The sequence below is a fragment of the Rhipicephalus sanguineus genome, chromosome 4 (genome assembly GCF_013339695.2).
Source record: "Rhipicephalus sanguineus isolate Rsan-2018 chromosome 4, BIME_Rsan_1.4, whole genome shotgun sequence".
In the NCBI taxonomy this organism is placed as follows: domain Eukaryota; kingdom Metazoa; phylum Arthropoda; class Arachnida; order Ixodida; family Ixodidae; genus Rhipicephalus; species Rhipicephalus sanguineus.
In genome coordinates this window covers 102,683,783-102,704,726 of record NC_051179.1, presented here as the reverse complement: position 1 = coordinate 102,704,726, position 20,944 = coordinate 102,683,783, and the positions used below count along the sequence as shown (strand labels likewise).

Sequence of the window (20,944 nt, the reverse complement as noted above, 5' to 3'; positions counted from 1 at the left end):
TAGGAGTTAACATGAAAACCATGACTCGCATTTTCCTCAACGACATACAAGACGATGTACGGAGCTCTTTGCTGACTGCTTCGCATTACATCGATTCCCACAATGCGTGGGATCTGCCGGCTTTTTTTTTGAGTGAGTTTGAGTGAGCTGCACTTTTTTTCTGCCCGGCCTATGCCCCTATCTAGTCAACTTCACCATTATACTGTCAGCCTTATGTCGGCTCACGTTTATACTCACGTCTACGCACACGTACTTCAACGCACTAACGCTCATACGCCAGCTCAGTATTTATTGATCAGAGGCGCGAGTTGCGAGGGAATCGGAATCGGGGGGAGGGGGGTGCCTCGACCTCCTTTCCGCGAACTCTTTCACGGGAAGTTCTTGACACGATCTCGTGTGAGTCGTGTCTTTCAATAGAAATGTCCTTATTGGATTGAAACCACTGATAACTCCTATTTGAAGGTACAAAAAATAAGGTCCAAAGGTGCCACGGAGAGCACCGATTATGTGAGGTATTGGCGTTAAAGAGCATTGACACGATGATCGAAAAAGCTAATTAGACGCTAACGCAGTCAGGAGTCGACTCACTGAGACATGGGCCGTGCGTCTGAGTCTGAGTGAGTGCAGCTGAGGAATATTTTGGTGAGCTTGAGTCGGAGTGACTCCAGTTGAGAAAAAAATATTTGCGAGACTGAGTATGAATGAGTACGGTTGAGGAAAGTTTTAGTGATCCTGACCCCCCCCCCCCCGTATTCTCAAACAAGCCTCGACTCGAATTTCGTCCTTCACTTGACCGTGTTGAGCACAGCGTCGCTGATCGACCGAAAATAACGCCGTGCTTCGGAAGAGTCGCTGCACATTATCGCTGATATGCAGTGACTTGTTCTGCCTTGAGATGGCGATGCTATCGACTTTCTGAAGTCAAGGTGGAGCGTTGAGTGAAAAGACGTTCTAGAATACAGGGGTGAGTCCAAGTGAACCCTAAGCACAAAATATATTTCGTGAGTGCAGTCTGAGTAAGTTGCGATTTTTTTTTTTTTTTTTTTGCTGACCTATGTTCACGTGTGGCCACTATGAACGATAGCGATACTGGTCGTGTATACCTCTGAAATAACGAAACTGAACAGATTCCTCAGCGCACCGTGCACGGGGCCACGTGCTGCACGTCACCATGATCCACGCAGTCGACGAGGTGAACTTTTGCGCACGCTGCCGCATTCTGCTGCGAGTTGCGATATTTAAGCCGTGCGTTCCTAGCTAAAGTTGCATATGCTGGCGGGAATTTCTCTCGAGCCGTGCCGGGCACTGAAAGGCTGCCCATATAAGATGATTTAAATGAAACGCGAAATGAAAAAATAAGAGGTAAGCAGTGTTGAAGCACTCCTCTGTAATCGCAGAGTTCCGTCGAGTGTTTGTCAGCGCCTCGCTATCTTGACTTCTCACTTACACACCTCTGCTTATCGCTTTTTCGGTGGATGTATAGCCCTTGTTGCAACCACGTCACATCTACACTTTCCAGGTCATGACTTCACTGACAATCGGTAGCCACTGACTTGACGCTCCTTGGCCATTGCTGGCCCTGGCGCCAAGACATCAAATCATCACCTTCATCGAGTTGGGTCGTTGCCGACGAGAGCTCGTTTAGACCCGCTGGCAGTGTAGCGTAGAGTGATAACGATGTTTCGAGATTTAAATACGCAGGAGGCACCGGAATTCCGAGAAGGGCGAGCCAGTTGCTGGCATGTGCCAGCGCCCAGTTTCAAAGGGTATGCTTTTATAATTAATCATTGTTTCCATACAAGGAAGGCGAGTCACCGCGTTATGTTAGTGAGTAAACAAGTCAATGAACATTCCCCCGTCGACAATTTCTCACCATTTCAAGCCTCCATTTTCACCTAAACACTTCGCCACCTGAACTCTTATGTTCACCTGAACTGTTCGGATTACTCCCGTTGGATTCGGCCAGCAGGCTGCCAAACTCTGTCACACGCAGCAGTGTTTCCCGCTAGGCGCGGCCCCTGAGAACCAATTAGGCCGTAGTAGTAGCAGCAGCAGCGAATGAGTCCTGCCTGCCTGCGCTTATCAGCGCCGCTGCAGCCCTGTGCCGTGGTGCCGGCAGCGTATTATTCAGGGTTGCCCTCTCCTTCCTTCTCTCAACAGCGCGGCGTCCGTGGAAATGGGAGAAACGAGCCTTCTCCTCGGTCGTCGTGCTTGTGTGTTCTTGCGAGCATCGCGCCGCATTGTTTTCTTTCCCGCCATTGTTTTCTCTTTTTTTTCTTTTTTACTTCTCGTGCTTTTTCCGAACACAATGCACGCGTATCCGGCAATGTAGGGCAAAGCAGCGCCGCCACTGGTGCATGCCTGCGTCCAGCTCTCTCGAAAAGTCGTGTGTCTGCGCGCTACTACTCTATACTCCGAGGAGGTACCGGTACGCGTAAAATACGGGTGCATGTCGGCGGGGAGGGACGCTGGTTTAGGGGTGGGGGGAAGGGGGGTAGTGAGGGGTAGCGGGTGGCACGCGCACAAAGGACTCATTACGAGAGACCCGAGGCCTCTCTCTCTCTCTCTCCTCTCTTTTGCCCTTTTCTTATGCAGAAAAGGGTTAGCGGGCCGTCTCGTCTGTCGTCGGCCGGTCTCGGGTGAATCCCAGGCTTGCACAAGCGCGCGCGCGCATGCGCTTCGTCGCCCTTTGTCGCCGAGGTTTCCTTCTTGTTTATCTTCGCGGACACGGTTTGCTCGCAGCTTCCACTGCACCACTAATTCACATTCACGCCGAGGCATCGGGGTCGTGGAGAGAGAGAAATATTTCTCAATGCTCTCAGACGCGAGCTACCCGAATTCGGGGTCTTGTCGCAACGGCGGGAACGCGTGGCCGAGCTTGCTCGCGCGTGCTGCCCCGGGAGAGGGCAGTGACTGTGCAGTGTAGCTGTCGCAGGGTAGACACACATGCACCGACCAGGTGTAGGGACAGTATTGCTACTGCTGCCGATCTTTGTTGGCATGGGTTGCAATGGTAGACACACGCACCGACCAGGTGTAGGGACAGTGTTGCTAGTACTGCTGATCTTTATTGGCATGGGTTGCAATGGTAGACACACATGCACCGACCAGGTGTAGGGACAGTGTTGCTACTGCTGCTGATCTTTATGGGCGTGGGTTGCAATGTGTGCTTGCCGCTGAATCGTCTGGACAACTGATGTAGCGCGAAACGATACACGGCCGGACACCAGCAAACCCGGTGTGGTGTCCTTATGTGCCTTCTCTGTCCGTGTGTTGTCTCGCGCTATATCAAAGTTCAGTTTATTGACGTCCCCTTCGAATAATATGACGACTGGTAGCCACCTAGCTACACCATTTCTTTTCACAGTAAGGTATTGTTCCATCTAGGACTGTCCAGAATCCCACATATTCTTTACTAATTTAGTTTTGCTTGTCATACGAGCCTATAGAGTTCATATATACAGTTCATAGATTCGTTCATGTGTTCCCATTTCGTACGATTTCTCTGTGCCAACGTTCGCGATGTCCTTATCAAGCGAAACTGCGCGATGTTTTAGTGAATTCGGATTGTGCGTTTTCCCGGATGGTACGTTCTTTCTCGCGTTTTTTTTTTTCACAACAGTGTGTTAACGATGACCTGATGTATGTCTATGATGTACTATTACCTGTGCACCTGCAACGACACCTATCGGTCTCTTCCTTGTTTTTTAAGACAAAAAGCCGTACCGTAAAAATCCCGAGGGATGCTCGTCCGCGAATAGGTAACTCACCCCTGATTTTGGCACAGTTTTATAGTTTTTTTTTTCAACAACACAGATAGGTAATATACATCCCTGACAATAGAGTCCTTCCATTAGGTAATAACGTCCTTCGAGGGAGACCTGGCAAGCTTGAAGCGTTCGAGCTGGGGCAGTGACGTCTAAGGGTAATCTCAAGAAGACATCGCGACCAGATGGCGTACACTTAGTTTCCAAGGCTTGGGCGGCCGTGAGCGAGCTAGTTATGTTCAAGCGCTGCGGTATATCAACCGCCCTCGATGGATCATAGTAAAGCCCCTCAATGCGTTTTCCGCTTTAGATCAGAGTAGACGGAGAGCTTCATGATCGGCTTGCTTCAGCGGTCCCCCCTTCCGCTTCCATACCAACTACGTTTGTGCGTGAGCAGGTTGTCGACCTTTTGTTTGACAGTGAGAGCAACTGTTCCTTCCGCGGTTTTGACGACGAATGAATTCAGTGCTAATAAAGGCGTGTTCATTCTTTGGCTGTTATACATGTTCCACCGTTCTTCTTCTATTCTTTTTGCGGTGTATGTCTCATAACTCGAAAAATCGGGCGGCGGGCGTTGACAACGCGAACGGTACCAAAATTACGTCACGTGGCGTTATCAGTGACGTTATCACATGCCATCGTCGCTTGGTCACAGGTAGGCCGGTCGATCCCAGGGATAGTGAAGTGCCACGTGAGGTATAGTAATGTTGGTGTTTAACGTCCCAAAAACCACGAGATGATTATGAGGCACGCCGTATAGTGGAGGGCGCCGCATATTTCGACCACCTGGGGTTCTTTAACGTGCTCCTAGATCTAAGTACACGTCTCTTGTTAGGTGAATACCCTCGCATTCCATTACAATGTGTTTATTGGTAGTTTCCGAACTTTTGTTACAGCAGACGCACACCCCGTTCTGTTAGTGCCATTGTGGCACAGGGTAGAGTAGTGACTCTAACACGAAGGGCGCACAATGGCGCCGTGTGTTGTCACCCCGTTGATCGGCGAAGTGAACTGGAGCGACAAGGAATCAAATGGGAATGGCACGGGGCGGAGGCGAGCTTCATCATAGTGTGTGTGTGTGTGTGTGTGTGTGTGTGTGTGTGTGTGTGTGTGTGTGTGTGTGTGTGTGTGTGTGTGTGTGTGTGTGTGTGTGTGTGCGCGCGTGTGCGTGCGTGCGTGCGTGCGTGCGTGTGTGTGTGTGTGTGTGTGTGTGTGTGTGTGTGTGTGTGTGTGTGTGTGTGTGTGTGTGTGTGTGTGTGTGTCAGGAAAGGGAAGACGCCTGCCCGTCTTTCTGTATATGAGTCTGGGATCTTCGTCTTAAGGGCGCGCGCTCGCGAGCTTTCTAATTAACCCTGGAGCGACGTTGAATTAAGCTCTCATTTCTCCGTCCCCGTTTGCTATATGCACTGGCTGTCAAGTCTGTAAGCGGATTTGCGCCGGGCGCTTTCTCATAATTAGCGCCGGCATTTCGACACGCGAGTTTCTCGTGTGTGCGTATATATTGTACGGTGGCGTCTTGCTCGTCGCTATACTTGAGCGGGTTCGACATCTTCTTCGGCCTTTTCGGAGTAGAAACGTTAGAAGTTCGCCGTTTCCTCTCGTAGACTGCATGCAGCGTCTGTGGGCGTCTGGTCTTACGACGAAGACACGCGAGAAGGAAGTTTTTAGTTATGTTCTTTTTGTTTTTGCAGCTGTCCGGAGAACTCGAGCTTGTTATTCGGAGGAACTGCGGGCGAGTCGATGGCGCGCTATGTAATTACGAGGTACGACAGCTAGAGAGAAAGAACGCGATAACTATAATAGACGGGCAGGCGCTCGAACTTAATATTAACAGTGCGCGGTGACCTTTCGGGTTCCGCCGAGGCTAGTTTTGGAAACGACTGAGTGGCTATGTTTTGCGCCGAGGTCTGTGGAACTGTCCGATTCGATCGAAGGCTTTTCGAGCAGAACCGAGTTCACAATTTCCCGCAGTTAAATAGAGGCTGGGATGGGGGGCCGGTAGCATTGTAATGTAATGATTCCTTCTGGTGGAATTCTTCTGGCAACTCGGGACAACGGAAGAAGACACTGGACAAGGTGCTGTCCTGTGCCTTCGTCCGCTGCCCCGTCGTTCGCACTGTTTCACATGAATGTTGTACGGAAACCAAATAGCCCAGCTATATATGAACTATTGTGTAACGATTCCATTCCAATTATTTCATTTTTCGCCAGTTGGTGTGGTTGTTCCGGTAGCATTTCGCTGCCTTTCGGGAGCGAGCGGATGATTATAGCCGATAAGAAACCGACAGAATCCAGTAAAAAAAAAAAAGAAAAAGAAAGAAAGTAGAAAAAAAGATAAGCTTCGTCACCGCCTGTATACAAGCCCGCGGGCGTTGTGTTTAGATGTCTGTGGAAGTTCTAAAAAAAAAAGAGAGAGAGAAAGATGTCCTCACACTGCTATCGTCCCAGTGCTCATCCTATCGCTTCCTTTCCTATTTCTTCTTTTCTTTTATCCCCCCTTGCCCCCACCCCTATAAGGCGCTGAGCCGTGCTCCGGCAAGGGCTGCAGAAAATAGTGCCTTCTTCCTTTCCTTCAACCACAGATTCAGTGCTGGCGACCTCAACAAACACCGCGGCGTTACTTTTATGCGGTCATTGTAGCTGCAAGTTCTTATCGGCATGGAAATAGTCGCGAAAGATAGCTAACATGTCGCATCGGCTGACTTCTTTGATCCTTCGGTGTATCGCGAACAAGAGTGCAGCAAAAAAGCAAAAACACAAAAAAAACGGTACTTGTTTATATCAAACCTCCGCTTCAAGGCCTGCGGGCTTAACTCGAATAAAAAAAAAAAGAAATAAAGACGAAAAACCTTGCAGTGCCGATAGAAACAGAGTGATATACGTGCCCACAAGGGTGCCGCCACAACAACAATGCCTTGTTCTCGCGCTTATCGGCTCCCTGTTCCGTGCCCTTCCATCTCTGCGGCGGACGCGGAGTGGGCGACCGCAATGCGCGATCACTGACCTCGCCGCCAGCGCACGACGAGCACGCCATCCGATTGCCTTGCGCCGCGCGCGTTCGCTCATGAACGATGCCTCGCTCGCAGGAAATCAATGTGGCCTCCGGGGTGCCGTGCAGAAAGGGGGAAAAAATAGACATATTGGGATCGTCACGCGTTGACTTTGAAAGCGGTAACTTCTAGACGTCGGGTTCGCGCAGAGTACGGGCGAGAGTGGGCGGCGAGGGTCGATTGGGACGACGGTGTCCTAAGCTAGTATTTTTTTTTAACGGGTGGGAGGTTGGCAGGATTCTGTCTTAGAGGGTTGCAAACCCATGTAGCATCGCTGTAGGTGTGGGTGAGGAGGCAGCGCTGGCGAGGTTGGGTGGGGGGGGTTCAATTGCCCCTTTGCACCCCCCCTTTCTGCCGAGGGACCCGACTACTCCCTGTCTAGCCACGCCTATGCTGCAGCGAACCGTACGGTGTCTTAAATTCACGGCAAGCAATACTTTCCAATAGTCAAAACTCAAGTAGGCATAAAGTTGTGCAACTAACTCTATGCCGATTGTTGGTGCTATTAACTCTTCATAGAGTCACCAGAGAAAAGGAGGCGTGGTGTTAGCGACAGTTGGCTTGCCGAGCTAGCTGCCTGACATCATGCATCATCATGCTATTGTTGCTCCTTTTTTTTTTCCCCCGTCATTTATTTTGGACACCGTGAAGTTCTATTGGGTGTATTGAGCTGGTCAGACTGAGGTGGTATGGCTGCCTAGCTAGCTAGTGAACCAGTCGTGTTTCACATGAATGTACGGAAACCAAGTAGCCCAGCTATATATGATTTATTGTGCAATGATTCCATTCCAATTATTTCATTTTTCGCCATTTGGTGTGGTTGTTCGGACACGGTGTCGAATTTGATGAAACAGCACAGGTCGGTGGCTAACGCTCCCTGCAGGTCTCAGTGCCTCTGTGGTGACCATCCACCTCAATCCGCAAACTAAGGGCTGGCCTTTTAGAATGGCGCGACCGGATCGTGGTTATGCGAAGTGCGGTGTCAAATGTATCCTGAACCCAAAACCACACCCAAGCCTGCATTTTGTCCAGAAAAAGGCCGTGGCCAGAACTGAACCCAAACCATGTTCTATGGGCTTGCCTGAACGGGAAGATACACTTACCAGCTTGGCACAAAATGGTTCAGACATGTTGGCTGACAGCTTTTGTTTCTGAGTTTGCACAAGTGAGGGTTTTGTATGCTGTTACAGCCGAGCATTAGTGTATGATCATGCAACATGCGCACAAAGAACTGTCCTCAGGAGTTTTGCCACGGAAGAATAAATGGTTTTGTCCTGAAGCACAAATGCAATGTGAGACAGCTCTTTGTAAAGGCCATTGAACAGTGCTCGTTGTGTCAGTTGCACACAAAATGAAATTATAATACACAGACTTCCCTTCTTCATTGCTCTAACAAGCGTAAAACAAGTTTAGCCCTTTAAACTTCTTATAGTAAGTGTAAAGCACCTTTTGTGGGCCTAATACCGGCTTTATTGACTTCATACATCATATCCTCTTTTCTTGCAGTTGTTTTGTGCTGTTATGTTCACAGTCTGAATTGTTTTCCATGCAGGGCGTACTCCTTGGTGGACTCGTCACGCGTCTCCACCTTTCTCATCTCCATTCTGCTCATGGTGTACGGCAGCTTCAGGTGAGGTCACAACATATATGCGCAAATTTCGTAGCAGTAAAGATGCGCAATGACATTGTTTTGGGAAGGAATATTTGTGGATATAAACATAGGCGTGTGCAAGATGTGGGGGCGCGAAGTATGCTCCATACATTGACTTAATAGCGAGGGGGGCGCTGTGATCAACCTTAGATCCCCCCCTGAAGGGGAACCCTGCGCACGCCTACGGATATAAATAATCTTTTTCCCCTTTAACCTGTATAATTATCGCAAGAATAGCGAGCGTTTGTGTGAAGGCGTTCAAGGTCAACCTCGCTCACTCAGAAATTCAATAACCGGAAGCATAGCTGCACTTGCATATAGAAAGAAGCAAGCTTTATTTTGAAAACGACGTTGATAAAACAGCACTACAGTATTGCAGGCACACCCTTTTTTTTTTCTCAACATCACTGCAGATGCAATTTTGTTCATTTGCAACACCACTTTGTGGAGGTGCTTTCACTCCCTGTAAAGTTGTTTGCACCTGATGGCGCATGCGCATCTCGCAGATTAGCCGCAGTTCGCTTTAATGGCTGCCAAGCGAGGGGTGGCGCTGTGATTGCGCGGCATAAGGTTGGCGTGGTGGCGCCAGCAGCGCCGCCTGGCGGAAGAGAGGTTAGGCCAGCGGACAGAAAACAGCAGGGAGTCTCTCTTGGGTTTGGCAGGGTGCCTGGACAGATGGCTCTCAGCAGGGTTCATGCATACGATTTCGCAGGTCGGGTGCATGGGCCCGTGGTGAGTCCAACGCAGGCGACGCCGCATGCGCACAACCAGACATTCGTGTAACACGTCACCGTCAACACTGGCTGGGTGTAATCCAAGGCACTATAGTGGAGCCAGAGCACTCTGTGTGTTGGAATAAATGTTGCACCTGTGTTTGTGCCGGGTGTTTGGTCTTGCTATGCAACAAGAGTAACAGAGTTCTTCTACGCAGGTCACTCAACATGGAGCAAGAGCAGAAAGAGCGCAACGGCCAGGGAGCTGAAAACAGTCAGTGGCCTTCGATTTATGTTCGCTTCTGGAACTTTATCTAATTGCTGTTCCATTTGGGCTGGAGATTAATGATGGTGTCATACGGGGCACTTTTGATCACGATCAGGGCTGTTGCAAATTGGGCTAGGTCCGGATGAGGTACTTTTACACTATCACATTGATTTGTAATCGGGCCTATTGGGGATCAAGAAGATAACGATTTGACTGGCATTTGCGCCAAACTCAGTCCAGATGAGTTTGGACCATGTAGCATCGATCATTAATGATTGAGATCAAGAAATCCGATCTGCATGGGCCTCAATCGCAATCGGAAGTTCCCGTGTGATGCTGTTGTTAGTGTTGCTTGCAATGTCATGACTAAACGCAGTGGGAATGTGTTGATTCTGAGAAAGGCGATTATGTGCACTTGTTTGTGTGGAGAACCTTACGGTACTGTCAAGAAAAGTATTTTGTTAAACTTGAATCGGTGGCTTATACTTTTGCAATGCTAAAACTGGTCATTCTTGTCTTACGTGAAAGTCTGGTTGGTTTGATCGCAGCTTACAGCAAAGATATGTAGCAGCACTTCATTGAAATTTTCGCACCATTGCGTCAAGGATTCAGAGAGTACCTGCACGAAACTATTCAAGTTCTGTCAGCACCAAAGGGCTGGGGAGCATTTAAGAAGCAAACAGAAGCTGAATCTGGTAACTCTTGGCACCTTTCTCTGTGCACACACAATGTCTCAAATACAAGAACATGTCGTGGACTCTGCGTTGTGACACTCACATAAGCGCCACTACAGTTCATGCTCAAAACAAAGAAAAGTGTGTCCTCCACTTTCACCTCATTAAATAAGCCCTTCTTCTCTTAATCATGGACAATTTTATAACATGTCACCAGAGGGCGACACCATCTGGCGCCATGGCTGACACCATTAGGAACTAATAATATGTGAGGTTTAATGTCCCAAAACCACGGTATGATTATGAGAGACGCCGTAGTGGAGGGCTTCGGTAATTTTGACCACCTGGGGTTCTTTAACGTGCACCTAAATCTAAGTACACGGGCCTCAAACATTTTCGCCTGTATCGAAAATGCAGCAGCCGGGGCCGGGATTCGATCCCACGACCTTCGGGTCAGCAGCCAAGTGCCATAACCACTAGACCACCGTGGCGGGGCGCCCTTGGGAACTGAAACTAGATAGCAACACAACAGTGACCAGCCTCTTTAGTGTGTCTTTAAACATACGCATTGTTTTATTGTTGCAATAGTCAAATGTACAAGAAATACGCTGTATGCCTAGGTAAAACAGGATTACAGTAATCAGGGTGTCTACCAACCTGGAATTGTCGGGGAATTTGGACCTCATTGGAAAGGTCAGGGAACTGACTGATGGCAGTCTGTGTGACCGTGATGAAAACGGTCTTTACCTTTGATCAAAGCTTATTAAATCCAGATTGAGAAACGGGTCCAATAGGGAGATACAATCTCTTTTGTTATTCAATGCATGTTTACAAGAAGTACTTAGATGACTAGATTGGGAAGAAATAGGTGTAAAGATTAACGGAGGTTATCTTAGCAATTTACAGCTTGTATAAGACATTGTATATTTGGCAATGATGATGATTTCCAAAAATCAAAATGATATAAGACTTAAACTGAGAAAGCGTTAAAGGAGGGTTGAAGGCAAATATCCATAGTCCATCGAGAGGCTGGGAGTTTGTGATAGACAGCCAGACCCTAGAATCAGCAGGAGTGTATGTACATCTACTAGGCCAAATGATAACAGCGGAGACTACTCATATGAAGGAAATTCAACAAAGAATAAAGATGGGCTGGTGCACATGTGGGCTGGTGTGCATTCTCAACTCATGACTGGCAACCTACCACATTCAGTAAAGTAGACATTCATGTACAACCACTGTAATTTGTATGTTCTAACACATGGGGAAGAAACATGGAGAATAGCAAAGAAACGCAAGAAGTTAAGGACCAGACAGGGTGTGATGGAACTGAAAAAGAAGCGTAACCCTAAGAGATAGGAAGACAGCAGAGGAGAACAGAGAAGGCACAGGGGTAGGCGATAGTCTGTTAGATATTAAGTGTAAAGAAACAGACCTGGGCAGATCATGTCACGAGAAAGACAGACAACTGTTGGTCGTGACGGATACCAAGAGATGGGAAGCATGGATGACGACGGAATGTGGTTGGGTGGAGCAAAAAGATTAAGAAATTCGCAGGCATAAAATGGAATCGCTTCACACAGCTCAGGGAGAGCTGGAGGTCATTTGGAGAGGCCTTCGTCCTAGGGTGACATAAGACAGGCTGATGATTATGACGGTGATCGTGTGTTGTGCGTCGACATATGCCACTGATCTGATCGCGGTGCTTTTTCCGTGTGCAGATGTGCAGACGCTGGACACGATGCAAGCTCTGTGCCTGCCACTGGGCGCTTCCATCTCTCTTCTGGTCATGTTCTTCTTCTTCGACTCCATGCAGATGCTCTTTGCCATCTGCACTGCAAGTGAGTGGGGCCTCTCTGTTTGATGCAGCTGATTGTTTCGATATGAGAGTGAAAAGCGACGTGTAGCTGTGAAATTGGCGTGATAGGAAGTGATTGCAATGTACGAGTAGTTCTCTGTCACGTATTAGTTCATCACATTTGCTGCTTAGTGTAATTGAAGGAAGCGCCCCTCTAAATGTTATCAGAAATTATGTAAAATTCTGCTTTCCTGATTGATGCCATGTCCTTTATTAGTGCACTTGAGCTTCGAAGTAACGAATATGGATCAAGCAAATTATTGCAATGCAACAAAATAAATGTAAAGCATCCTTGTCAGTCATAATGAAGGTATTTGTGTCCTGGATGTTACTTCATCATTAAGAGGTCTCACTCTGTAAGGGTACACTTTTTTTGTGCATGTAAGATTTGCATGCAGCACATGTTTTCTATTAGTCATCTTTTTAGGCATTTGTGGTGCCAATGGTGAACTTAATTTGTTATGTGTAGACTTGTAGTCTAGTCAGTAATGTTTATAAATGAGATAAAAGTTTGTGTTCAATGCATAAGTATGCATCTCTCGAACATCGCGAGAGTAGCATACTCATGCAGTGGATGGGAAAGGATGGTACTAACATTAAGACATAGCAAGACAGTTGTACAGATAAGAGAAAAGACGCTGGTAGTTTATATTTTAGTCTAATTTTGAAAAAGAGTAACAGCAAATTATACTACAATAATCGGTTATCCAACTGGCAGTAACAGATTGAGCCAAGATAAGTACATTCGAGGGTGGCTGAGGAATAAACGAAGCAGTGAGATCCGCAAACTTTAAAGGCATATCCTGGAGTCGGCCTATGCCATACTGTTGTGATTGGAGGTTCTTTTGTAGAGGCCTTTGTCTTATCGCGGACTGATAAGAATGTCGTGACACCTGTGTCTGTTGTGTGCAGTAATCGCCACCATCGCCCTAGCCTTCCTGCTCCTGCCTATGTGCCAGTACCTCATAAGGCCGTGCTCCAGTGGCAAAAAGTAAGTTCACCCCCTTCAACACTCTCACCTGCGCTTCGTATAGGCATTTGAAAACTCTGGCTGCCTGGGAGGTCAGAAAGTCAGTTATTGAGCATGGCCGGGCTTGTATGTAACTGTGATTACATTATCTCAGTATTGTTTCATGCCTGTGGGATTTTGAATATCTACGCTCCCTGCACGTTGCATCTCTCAGCCTATCAGTGCTAGTGAAGCATGACAGGTCTGTGGTAGGCTCAGCTCATAGCTTAGGGACGGCAAATGTCTTCGAACAAGGTTGTGAAAAAGTTATAGCCAAGACTATCACCAAGGAGATGTGCATAGAGCATGGGTCACGTTCACCTTGCTGCTCGGGAATGCCTGCATAGAACATGTTGCATTTAACTTGCCGTGGAACATTGAAAAATTAGGATGGGCCCGACTTCATTTCTTCTGTCATGCCAACCTAGATTTTGTACAGTGAGGAGGAATATTGAGCGTATTTCATTTCTTAGCATCAACATCTTCTGTGCCATCTTTGACGAATAATCACCATATCAAGCCTTGTTCCTGTCCAGACTTTGATGGCGATAGGGTTGCCACCTTACCGCTAGAAAAAAACCGGCTCTTCGGGGAGAGAGGGGGGGGGGGTTACTTATACATGTGGTGCAATTCAAGCTGAAAAAAACGAGAGGTGCCATGTTCATTCTTTGACACACACTGTCATGTATTGTAACATTGTTTGTCTAGTCAGAAGTCAACATCATGTACATGCACAAAAAAAAAATGAAAGCAGAGCTAACCAACTATTCTGTGGGTGTAATGCCACTCGCACGTATGCCATCCATTTGGCACGTAAGGTCCTAGCGGTCATTATTAATGCATATCGTCCACGACCAGGAGCCAGCTCCCGTTGTCAGGTTGAGATCTCCAGTCTTTCGGAACAAACATCGACGTAATTTTCGCTGCTTTGAAGGCGGATAGTTCACGCTCATGATACAAGCACGTAACCACTGATGTTGATTTTTCGCTCTATTTAAGTGATCGGTATAACTGGAGGGATCAATTGCTTCGTGTTTTTATGGGCACAAGATAGAAATTGATTGAAGATTGCGTGAGAGTTCTGGTGGCTGACGAAAAATATTTAGCATCTTCAAAGTTGCTGAATTTATGCTTGTAAAATGCAAAGAAAAAAAATAATAATAATCGCTATACGATGGCCAAAAACCGGCTAACAATGGCTGGTCTTGAGTGCGGACCGGCAACTGGCCCACTGATTAAAAAGCCGACCGGGTCGGTCTAAAACCGGGCAGGTGGCAACCTTAGGCATTACAGTCTGCAATGCATGCTACTTTCCTGTCTAATTTAGCAGGTGATGAATAGCAGTAGTGCTGTAAAAGGAAGCATCAGGTTGGTGTGGTAGTAAGGGACGTTTGTAGCTAAGGTTAATTAACATTGTATGCACAACCCGTTCTATTCATACATGCATTAAGCATGAGACTATGAGTATGGTCAAGAGATTTCTTTGTGTTTAGTTATTGAAGATGTCCTGCTGCATAGTTAGTTTGACTGTTGTCTAAGACTGCACAGCGAGCTTGTTAGTGATACTTTGGATGATTTGACTGTTGTGGTTACTTGTATGTGCCAGTAAGGCCACAATGTGTTGGCGGGGGGTGTCGAGGAGTTAAGGAAAAAGCAGGTGGTCTTTTACACAAAACTTAAGTCGCCATGATTACTGGAGCGATACATGGATCAGGTGTTCATGAGTGCATCGTCTATGCAATCAGTCAGGTTTATTCTCCCATGTTCAAGAAATATACCCTGGCCTGTTAACCTGTTACTCATGTTTGTGCCTGAGCTCATGCCTAGAGCAGCAGGAGGTTCCCTGCTGCTTAAGGTTTGCAGCTTGCGCATGTCATACAAAGACTGTCAAAAGTATGCTTCAGACTGCTATGTGCCTTCACTGCGAACTCTCATACAGCTGTGTGTACTGTTATCCTTGGCGCAGCTGACACTCTATGCTGCTGGTTTATGAGCGCAAGAGTTCATATTCTTCCCATTCTCTTAAGGAATTGGAAGTTTAAGGCGTATGACAGGAACCCCCTAAACAGCTCTGTAGTCAGCTTGGTGGTTACAGGCAATGTGTCTGTACATGTTGACGAAGCGAGTGTACAGATGGGTCCACTGTTAAAGGGAACACTTGTGTGCAGGGCATGTTTGGATTTCGAGCTCTTGCAAAAACATAGTGGCTTAGATTTGCATAAAACTACTGGTGGTTGACAGTTCAGCCTATTTTGACAGACTTGTGCAGTGTATGAACAATGTTTCCCTGTCCACTTTCTGTTAGAGGGCCAGCAAAATGAAAGGTGCTCATTGGAGTGTTCCCTTTAACAGTGGACCGTACTGTACGTTGTTAGCAGACACCACTCGGTAAGACCCTGTGAATGGTTGCTTATAGCGCATGCTTATTTGTGATGTGTGCGTGCACGTGTGTACGTAATGTTGTAGCTTGTTAAAATAAATTAAAAGAGCTAAAAAAGAATACGTTGGCAGAACAAGAAACAGCACAAGCAATACTGTCCTTTCTGTGTTCCCTTCTGCATCGTGAACTTCCAATATTGTGAACCACGCTGCTTAATAACTTACAATTGTTCAAGCCCGGGATGTTGAAGTGTTCTCTTGCCTCTGCGATCTCTCCACTTCGCCTCTCTCTCTTCCTGCTGCAGAATTTCATTCGGGACGTGCGGCCGCTTCACGGCAGCAGAGCTGGTCTCTTTTTCCCTCTCCGTGGCCATTGTGTGTGTCTGGGTGCTCACGGGACACTGGTTACTCATGGACGGTAAGTGCCACTCTCACCAAACTACTCCCTCTTCTGTTTCACCAATCAGGAAGCCTTTTAAAAACGGCACAGCTTTGCCACGATCAATTAGCCCAGTTGATTGCCTTATGCAAAGCAAGTTAGCGCATTTGTAAAATAGGCACTGAGGCCTTCAAAATAGCAGGTCAGGCGATGCAGTCGCTTGGGCAACAGTGTTGTGTCTTGCGACGTAGCTGCAAATGGCTCTTGGACTTACACAAAGGAGCAAGGAGACCAGTACTTGGTCTCCTTGCTCTTTATTTGTGTTCTCTGGCACCAGTTGCAGCCATGGAAGACCAACTTAGTCAACAATATGCCTCACCTACAGAGTTTTGTGTTTGATGCATTTGTGAGCTCCATGCAGAGGGAATGAAAATGAAATTCACAAATGCATTACTTTTTTTTTAGACTCCGCACCTCGCAACTCGTCTTATCTGGTCACTACAGCGTTTTGACGCAACAGTCTGTGGTAATTTCGTGAAGTGGCCCCTCACTAGATTTGGGCACTGCAAAACCAACAAGCGGGGCACGCGCACAAGCTCAACAGTTCTTTTGCGCTTCACAGTTGCGTGTCTTGATGCGGTCATTTCCCTCAGGAACATTGTCGTTACTTTTTTAAAGTAACTACTGTACCAAAAGTTACACTAATTATTTCGATTCTGACTAAAGGTGGTCAGTTTATATTACCGAATATACTTGCTTATGCCAGCTTGCAGCGTGGTTGTTTTCGTTTCAAGTAACATTACCATACACAAGAGTATCATGCCAAACAAGAAACTCTAACTTGTAAAGGTGTTTCAAGCTCAGGTAGCAGTGTTAATAGCAGTGTTGCGAATAGTGATGTCTCAATATAGCTGAATCTTAACAGAGATTGAGGCCATTTATCGTAACATTGTTACACAGGTAGATGGCTGCAGGAGAGAATGTCATTAACAACAGTTATTTCATACGGTTTGTCTTTATTCATTAGCAAAACTTATAAACATGCTACAATTACTCGAGCTCAGAATCGACCTTTGGTACTACTACTAAAATGCTCTTTTTTTATGGGCAACTTTAACATAATAAGGACGTTTTAGAAAGAGCAAGCTTGTTGGTTTCTTGGGGCTTTACAATAAATAACCCTTTGCTGTTGCTTGGTCTTGCTCAGTTTGCATCGTTAATGAGTTCTAGAAACCTTAGTGGGCCACTGGCAATGTGTGTATGCTAGTTCTTGCCATATTTTGCTACCTCTGTTAACTGACGTCTCTGCCTGCTTCTTTCTGTTTTTACAGGGCAACGGTAAGCTAAACCAGTCGCTTTTGTATCTTCGGGTATTTTTCGCTGTGCATGCCGGAGAGAGGAGGAAAAAAAAAATGTGGGAAACGGCGCCTGCCTACTTTTGCGACGGGAGTGTATTGTCATGCCTGCACAATAGATCTGTGAAGTCTTTGTGGTATTAAGTGTACATACACTTTTCAACTGCACTAAATTATCTGTCTAGTTTCTTAGGTAGTTTAGGGCCAATGCTTCTTTCTCGTGGAGAATACAAGTTGTACAGGACATAGACGGGGAAGAACGAGCTGTGGCCTGTTGGTTTGATGCACTAGCTTCTCTCACGATGTACTCCGGAATGGTTCCTTGTTCTTTTTTTGTGTTATATTCAAGAACATTCTTCCACTTGACACTCTGCCTAAACTGCTGCTTCAAGCACACTCCATACCATTATGCACGTGAAAATTTTGAAAACCTGAGCCCTTGTTACCTTACTTGAACGCACTGCAGTGGGAGTTTGTATCTTAAAGGGACCGACAACTGGTCACAACGTGTGATTAGAGCCTGGTAAAAATGAAAAGACCGCGAAATATAGTGACAGAGTCCAGCATCCTTTCCGTGTTGTGAGCAGGGTTTATATTTTTTAATCGTGTATAAAAGTAACAAAATCGGTATGTCGCGCAGCCTAGCGGAAGAGCCGTGAAGCTGGATTATGGAGTCGATCACTTTTTTCTGTACGTAGTCACGTAGTCTGATGCTGTCATGCGCGTCATAATTAGTCCTGATAATTAGAGTATGTATGTTATTACCAACCCCCGCTCAGTTCTGTGCTGCCTACGAGGTAAAAGGAGTTGCACAGTGAGAAGCGGCGCTGTCTTCGCAGTAGCCACTGGAACATGTTGAGCCACGGCGCATGCGCGCGGAGTGCACGCATGCACAGCAAACCACCACGCTCGAACACGAACGGCTCTCGCGCTCACTGTTTGCAGCATGGGCTGTCACTTGTGTTTACAACTTCATATTCGCCGCAGATAGAAAAATTCTGATTACAAATGTTTCACGGCGTTTTCCACATTACTTTTCCGTGATTGACACTCTCACCGGTAAGCTTTCTGTTGCGCTAAAGAATGTGGGCAACATAAAAATTGGTTGTCGGTCCCTTTAAGCGACTCCTTGGCCCATCTCACTGAAGCACAGTGTCAAAATTTAATGGCCAGTTTATGAATACAGAGGTTTAATGATTGTAAGAGAATTGAATGGCTCTACAGGTTTTGCTTTTCTTTCATGTTTGATAGAGTAATTGGGACTGATTATTTGGGAGAGGTTCGGGGACATTGCAGTTCGCTGGTATGCAGCGTGCTTGGAGTGTTCCTTAAACGTAGATGTTCCTTAAAGTGTAGTTTACCTGGGACAAGTAGTTACAGCGGCATGAAAGATGAAAAGTAGTTCTTGAAACTAAGAAAAGTTGGTTAACGCACATATAGTAGCCATTCTTTAGTCATGAACGCTAACTTACTGATATTCTTGAAGAGGAAAGCAAGTAATCGGTGTATTTGTCTAGTGCTGACCCTTGAGGGCTAAAATTTGAAGGTTAGTGAGTGAACCTGGGAGAAAACTAAGTTCAGTAAGCGATTAAGGAAAAGCAATAAGCATATCAAATTATAAAAAAAGGGGGCCAGTATGGGTTAGAAAGCAGAAGCATGTGGTTGGTATTACTACTTGAAATTAAGAAGGTCAAAATGGAGTCGGTGGGTAATGTACGGTAGAATATCATTAAATGGAAGCTGAAGGGACTGGGAATGTATGTTGCAGTTAACAAGAGTTTCGTTTAGCAGGAAAGATGTACTATTTTGGGTTGCCGCAGTCAAATGTAACACCAACCAAACTGGAGGCAGTTGCTTCGTTTTAGTAGTTTCCATTTACCGAGATTCTACTGCAATGCGTAGAGCAGATAAAGACCAGCATTCTGTTAGAGTACACTCAAACCTCGATGTAACGGACACGGATATAACGAATTATTGTTTATAACAAAGTAAATGAAGAACAGTCTTGTCATAGATACAGTGTTAGAAATAAACGTTTATAACGAATTTTCGGATATAACGAAGTTATTTTCATGGCAGATGTCGCTTTGTTATAATGAGGTTTGAGTGTAGTTTACGGAACGCCATCGCAGAGGAAATTCGTGACTGGCAGCAGATGACTGTGGCTCGCAATGCGATTGGGAATTTTTCAGGCATTGGATAGAAGAGGGGGAATAAATTGCTGGGAAAATGGGAGAAATGCTTGTCATCATTTGGACATAAATAGGTTGATGATAATGGTAATGATAGTAATGGGTGATAGTAACAGCAGTAATTGAAAACAAGGTCAGGAACTACAAGTTATGCTCGCATGGTCCTCTTGATTGACTAGCTTTGCTCCGTCACGTTGAGGACGCGGTTACAGAACACTCAATAAAATTAGTATGTTGAGATAAAAGTCATGAATACTGCGATAGATAAGACTCTTGCCAGCTTATCCTTTTTTCGTCTTCAAGCATTCTTCTTTTCATGAGTACGAAAAATGCTGCGTTTCTGCTTGTTCCATTTGGCTGTGAGTTTAGTGCCGTGTGTGAATGGTATTGCAATACCAAAATGATGCATCTTGTTACAACAGGAAAATTCACGTGCTGCCTTAGTGCTTGGGGGATGGTCTATGTGGTTTTGTGAATTGTTTTTGCATCTCTTCACAAGATACTTTGGTTATGGAAATTTCTTCTTTCAGACATAATTGTTACCTTTCTTTGTATATTTGTAATGATCAATAACCGCTCTTATTTTTCTGCAGTGTTTCTCAAATCAAGGCAGCATACTGGGGCACAGAAAAGATTTTAAGGAACTAAAGCAAGTTATATGAGCAGACATCATGACAAGGACAGGCACCATGCAACTTGCCCAAGCTTATGCATGACTTTTTAAAACCAGAAGGCTTGCTGAACTGTAGCATCAGCAGAACTTCTAGTAATTAGTTTGCTACAGAAGCTCATTAGTCTTATTGTGGGAGGCGGGTTTTGTGCGCTTTTATCAGGTAGATCTACTTGAGCACATTTTCAATGCCTCGAACCTTTGGTTAACTCCAGTAGCTGGTAAATTTACTACTTTATTTTTTTTTCTTTTCGCCTGTTTAACCAGAAAAGCATTTTGCAAGTGGATAGATGAAACAGATTCTGCGCAGCAGTTTATGAAGGGTACAGCAGTGATCTGTAGTTGTCTTCAGCGCCTAATTTTGATGCCACTTGCGTGAGAACGATGACCACTTTGGAAGGCAGAAGAGGACAAGGGGACAGGGATGCCACCTTTGGGGATAAAAAAAAAAGGCATTGGAAAGGGGGCAGGGAAGGGGGAGTGCATTTGTATAAAATGTTCCTTATACGTAAATACAAACAAAAGCGATAGGAAGACATAAATATGTAGGAACATGTGAACTGGAGGGGATGTAAGCATAGAAAAAGGGATAGAAGATGTGTCAACATGCACTGTGTAGATTTCACGACATGTTTCAAGCAGGTGCATTGCTGGATGCCAGATTCAATAGAAATGAAGTTTGTTCAGTGCGTAAGAATAAGGTACACATTCAGGAGGAGGGCAAAAGGCCGAGTGCCTGAAAGGGCCCATCGCCATACAAACAGTCATAGTGTCTGATTGCCGGCTTTAACGCTACTTCATAAACAGTGTAAACATAACCTTAACCTAATAAGATGTGGAGCATGTGAAGACACAGATTCAATATCCTTATATGAAAGTAGTCACACTCAGTATATACTATTCATTATAACGAAGCTGACATGGGGTCTTTGGTGTGTGTCAACTAGAATTTAGTTGTTTGTATACGCCATAGTTTCTT

General features: G+C 45.9%; 2 protein-coding genes across 3 annotated transcripts in view; both read left to right on the top strand.

Annotated features, from left to right (window-relative positions):
* Positions 1 to 20,944, top strand: part of LOC119390488 (3 beta-hydroxysteroid dehydrogenase type 7) — a 442,541-nt gene that overhangs the window by 124,529 nt on the left and 297,068 nt on the right. The window lies entirely within an intron of this gene.
* LOC119390483 (signal peptide peptidase-like 3) overlaps positions 1 to 20,944 on the top strand; it is an 84,163-nt gene that overhangs the window by 44,012 nt on the left and 19,207 nt on the right. Inside the window, exons 2-6 of the mRNA XM_037658096.2 lie at positions 8,370 to 8,447; positions 9,400 to 9,455; positions 11,845 to 11,964; positions 12,894 to 12,972; positions 15,675 to 15,787. Coding sequence (XP_037514024.1) covers positions 8,370 to 8,447; positions 9,400 to 9,455; positions 11,845 to 11,964; positions 12,894 to 12,972; positions 15,675 to 15,787 — 446 coding nt within the window. The remainder of the gene's footprint in view (positions 1 to 8,369; positions 8,448 to 9,399; positions 9,456 to 11,844; positions 11,965 to 12,893; positions 12,973 to 15,674; positions 15,788 to 20,944) is intronic.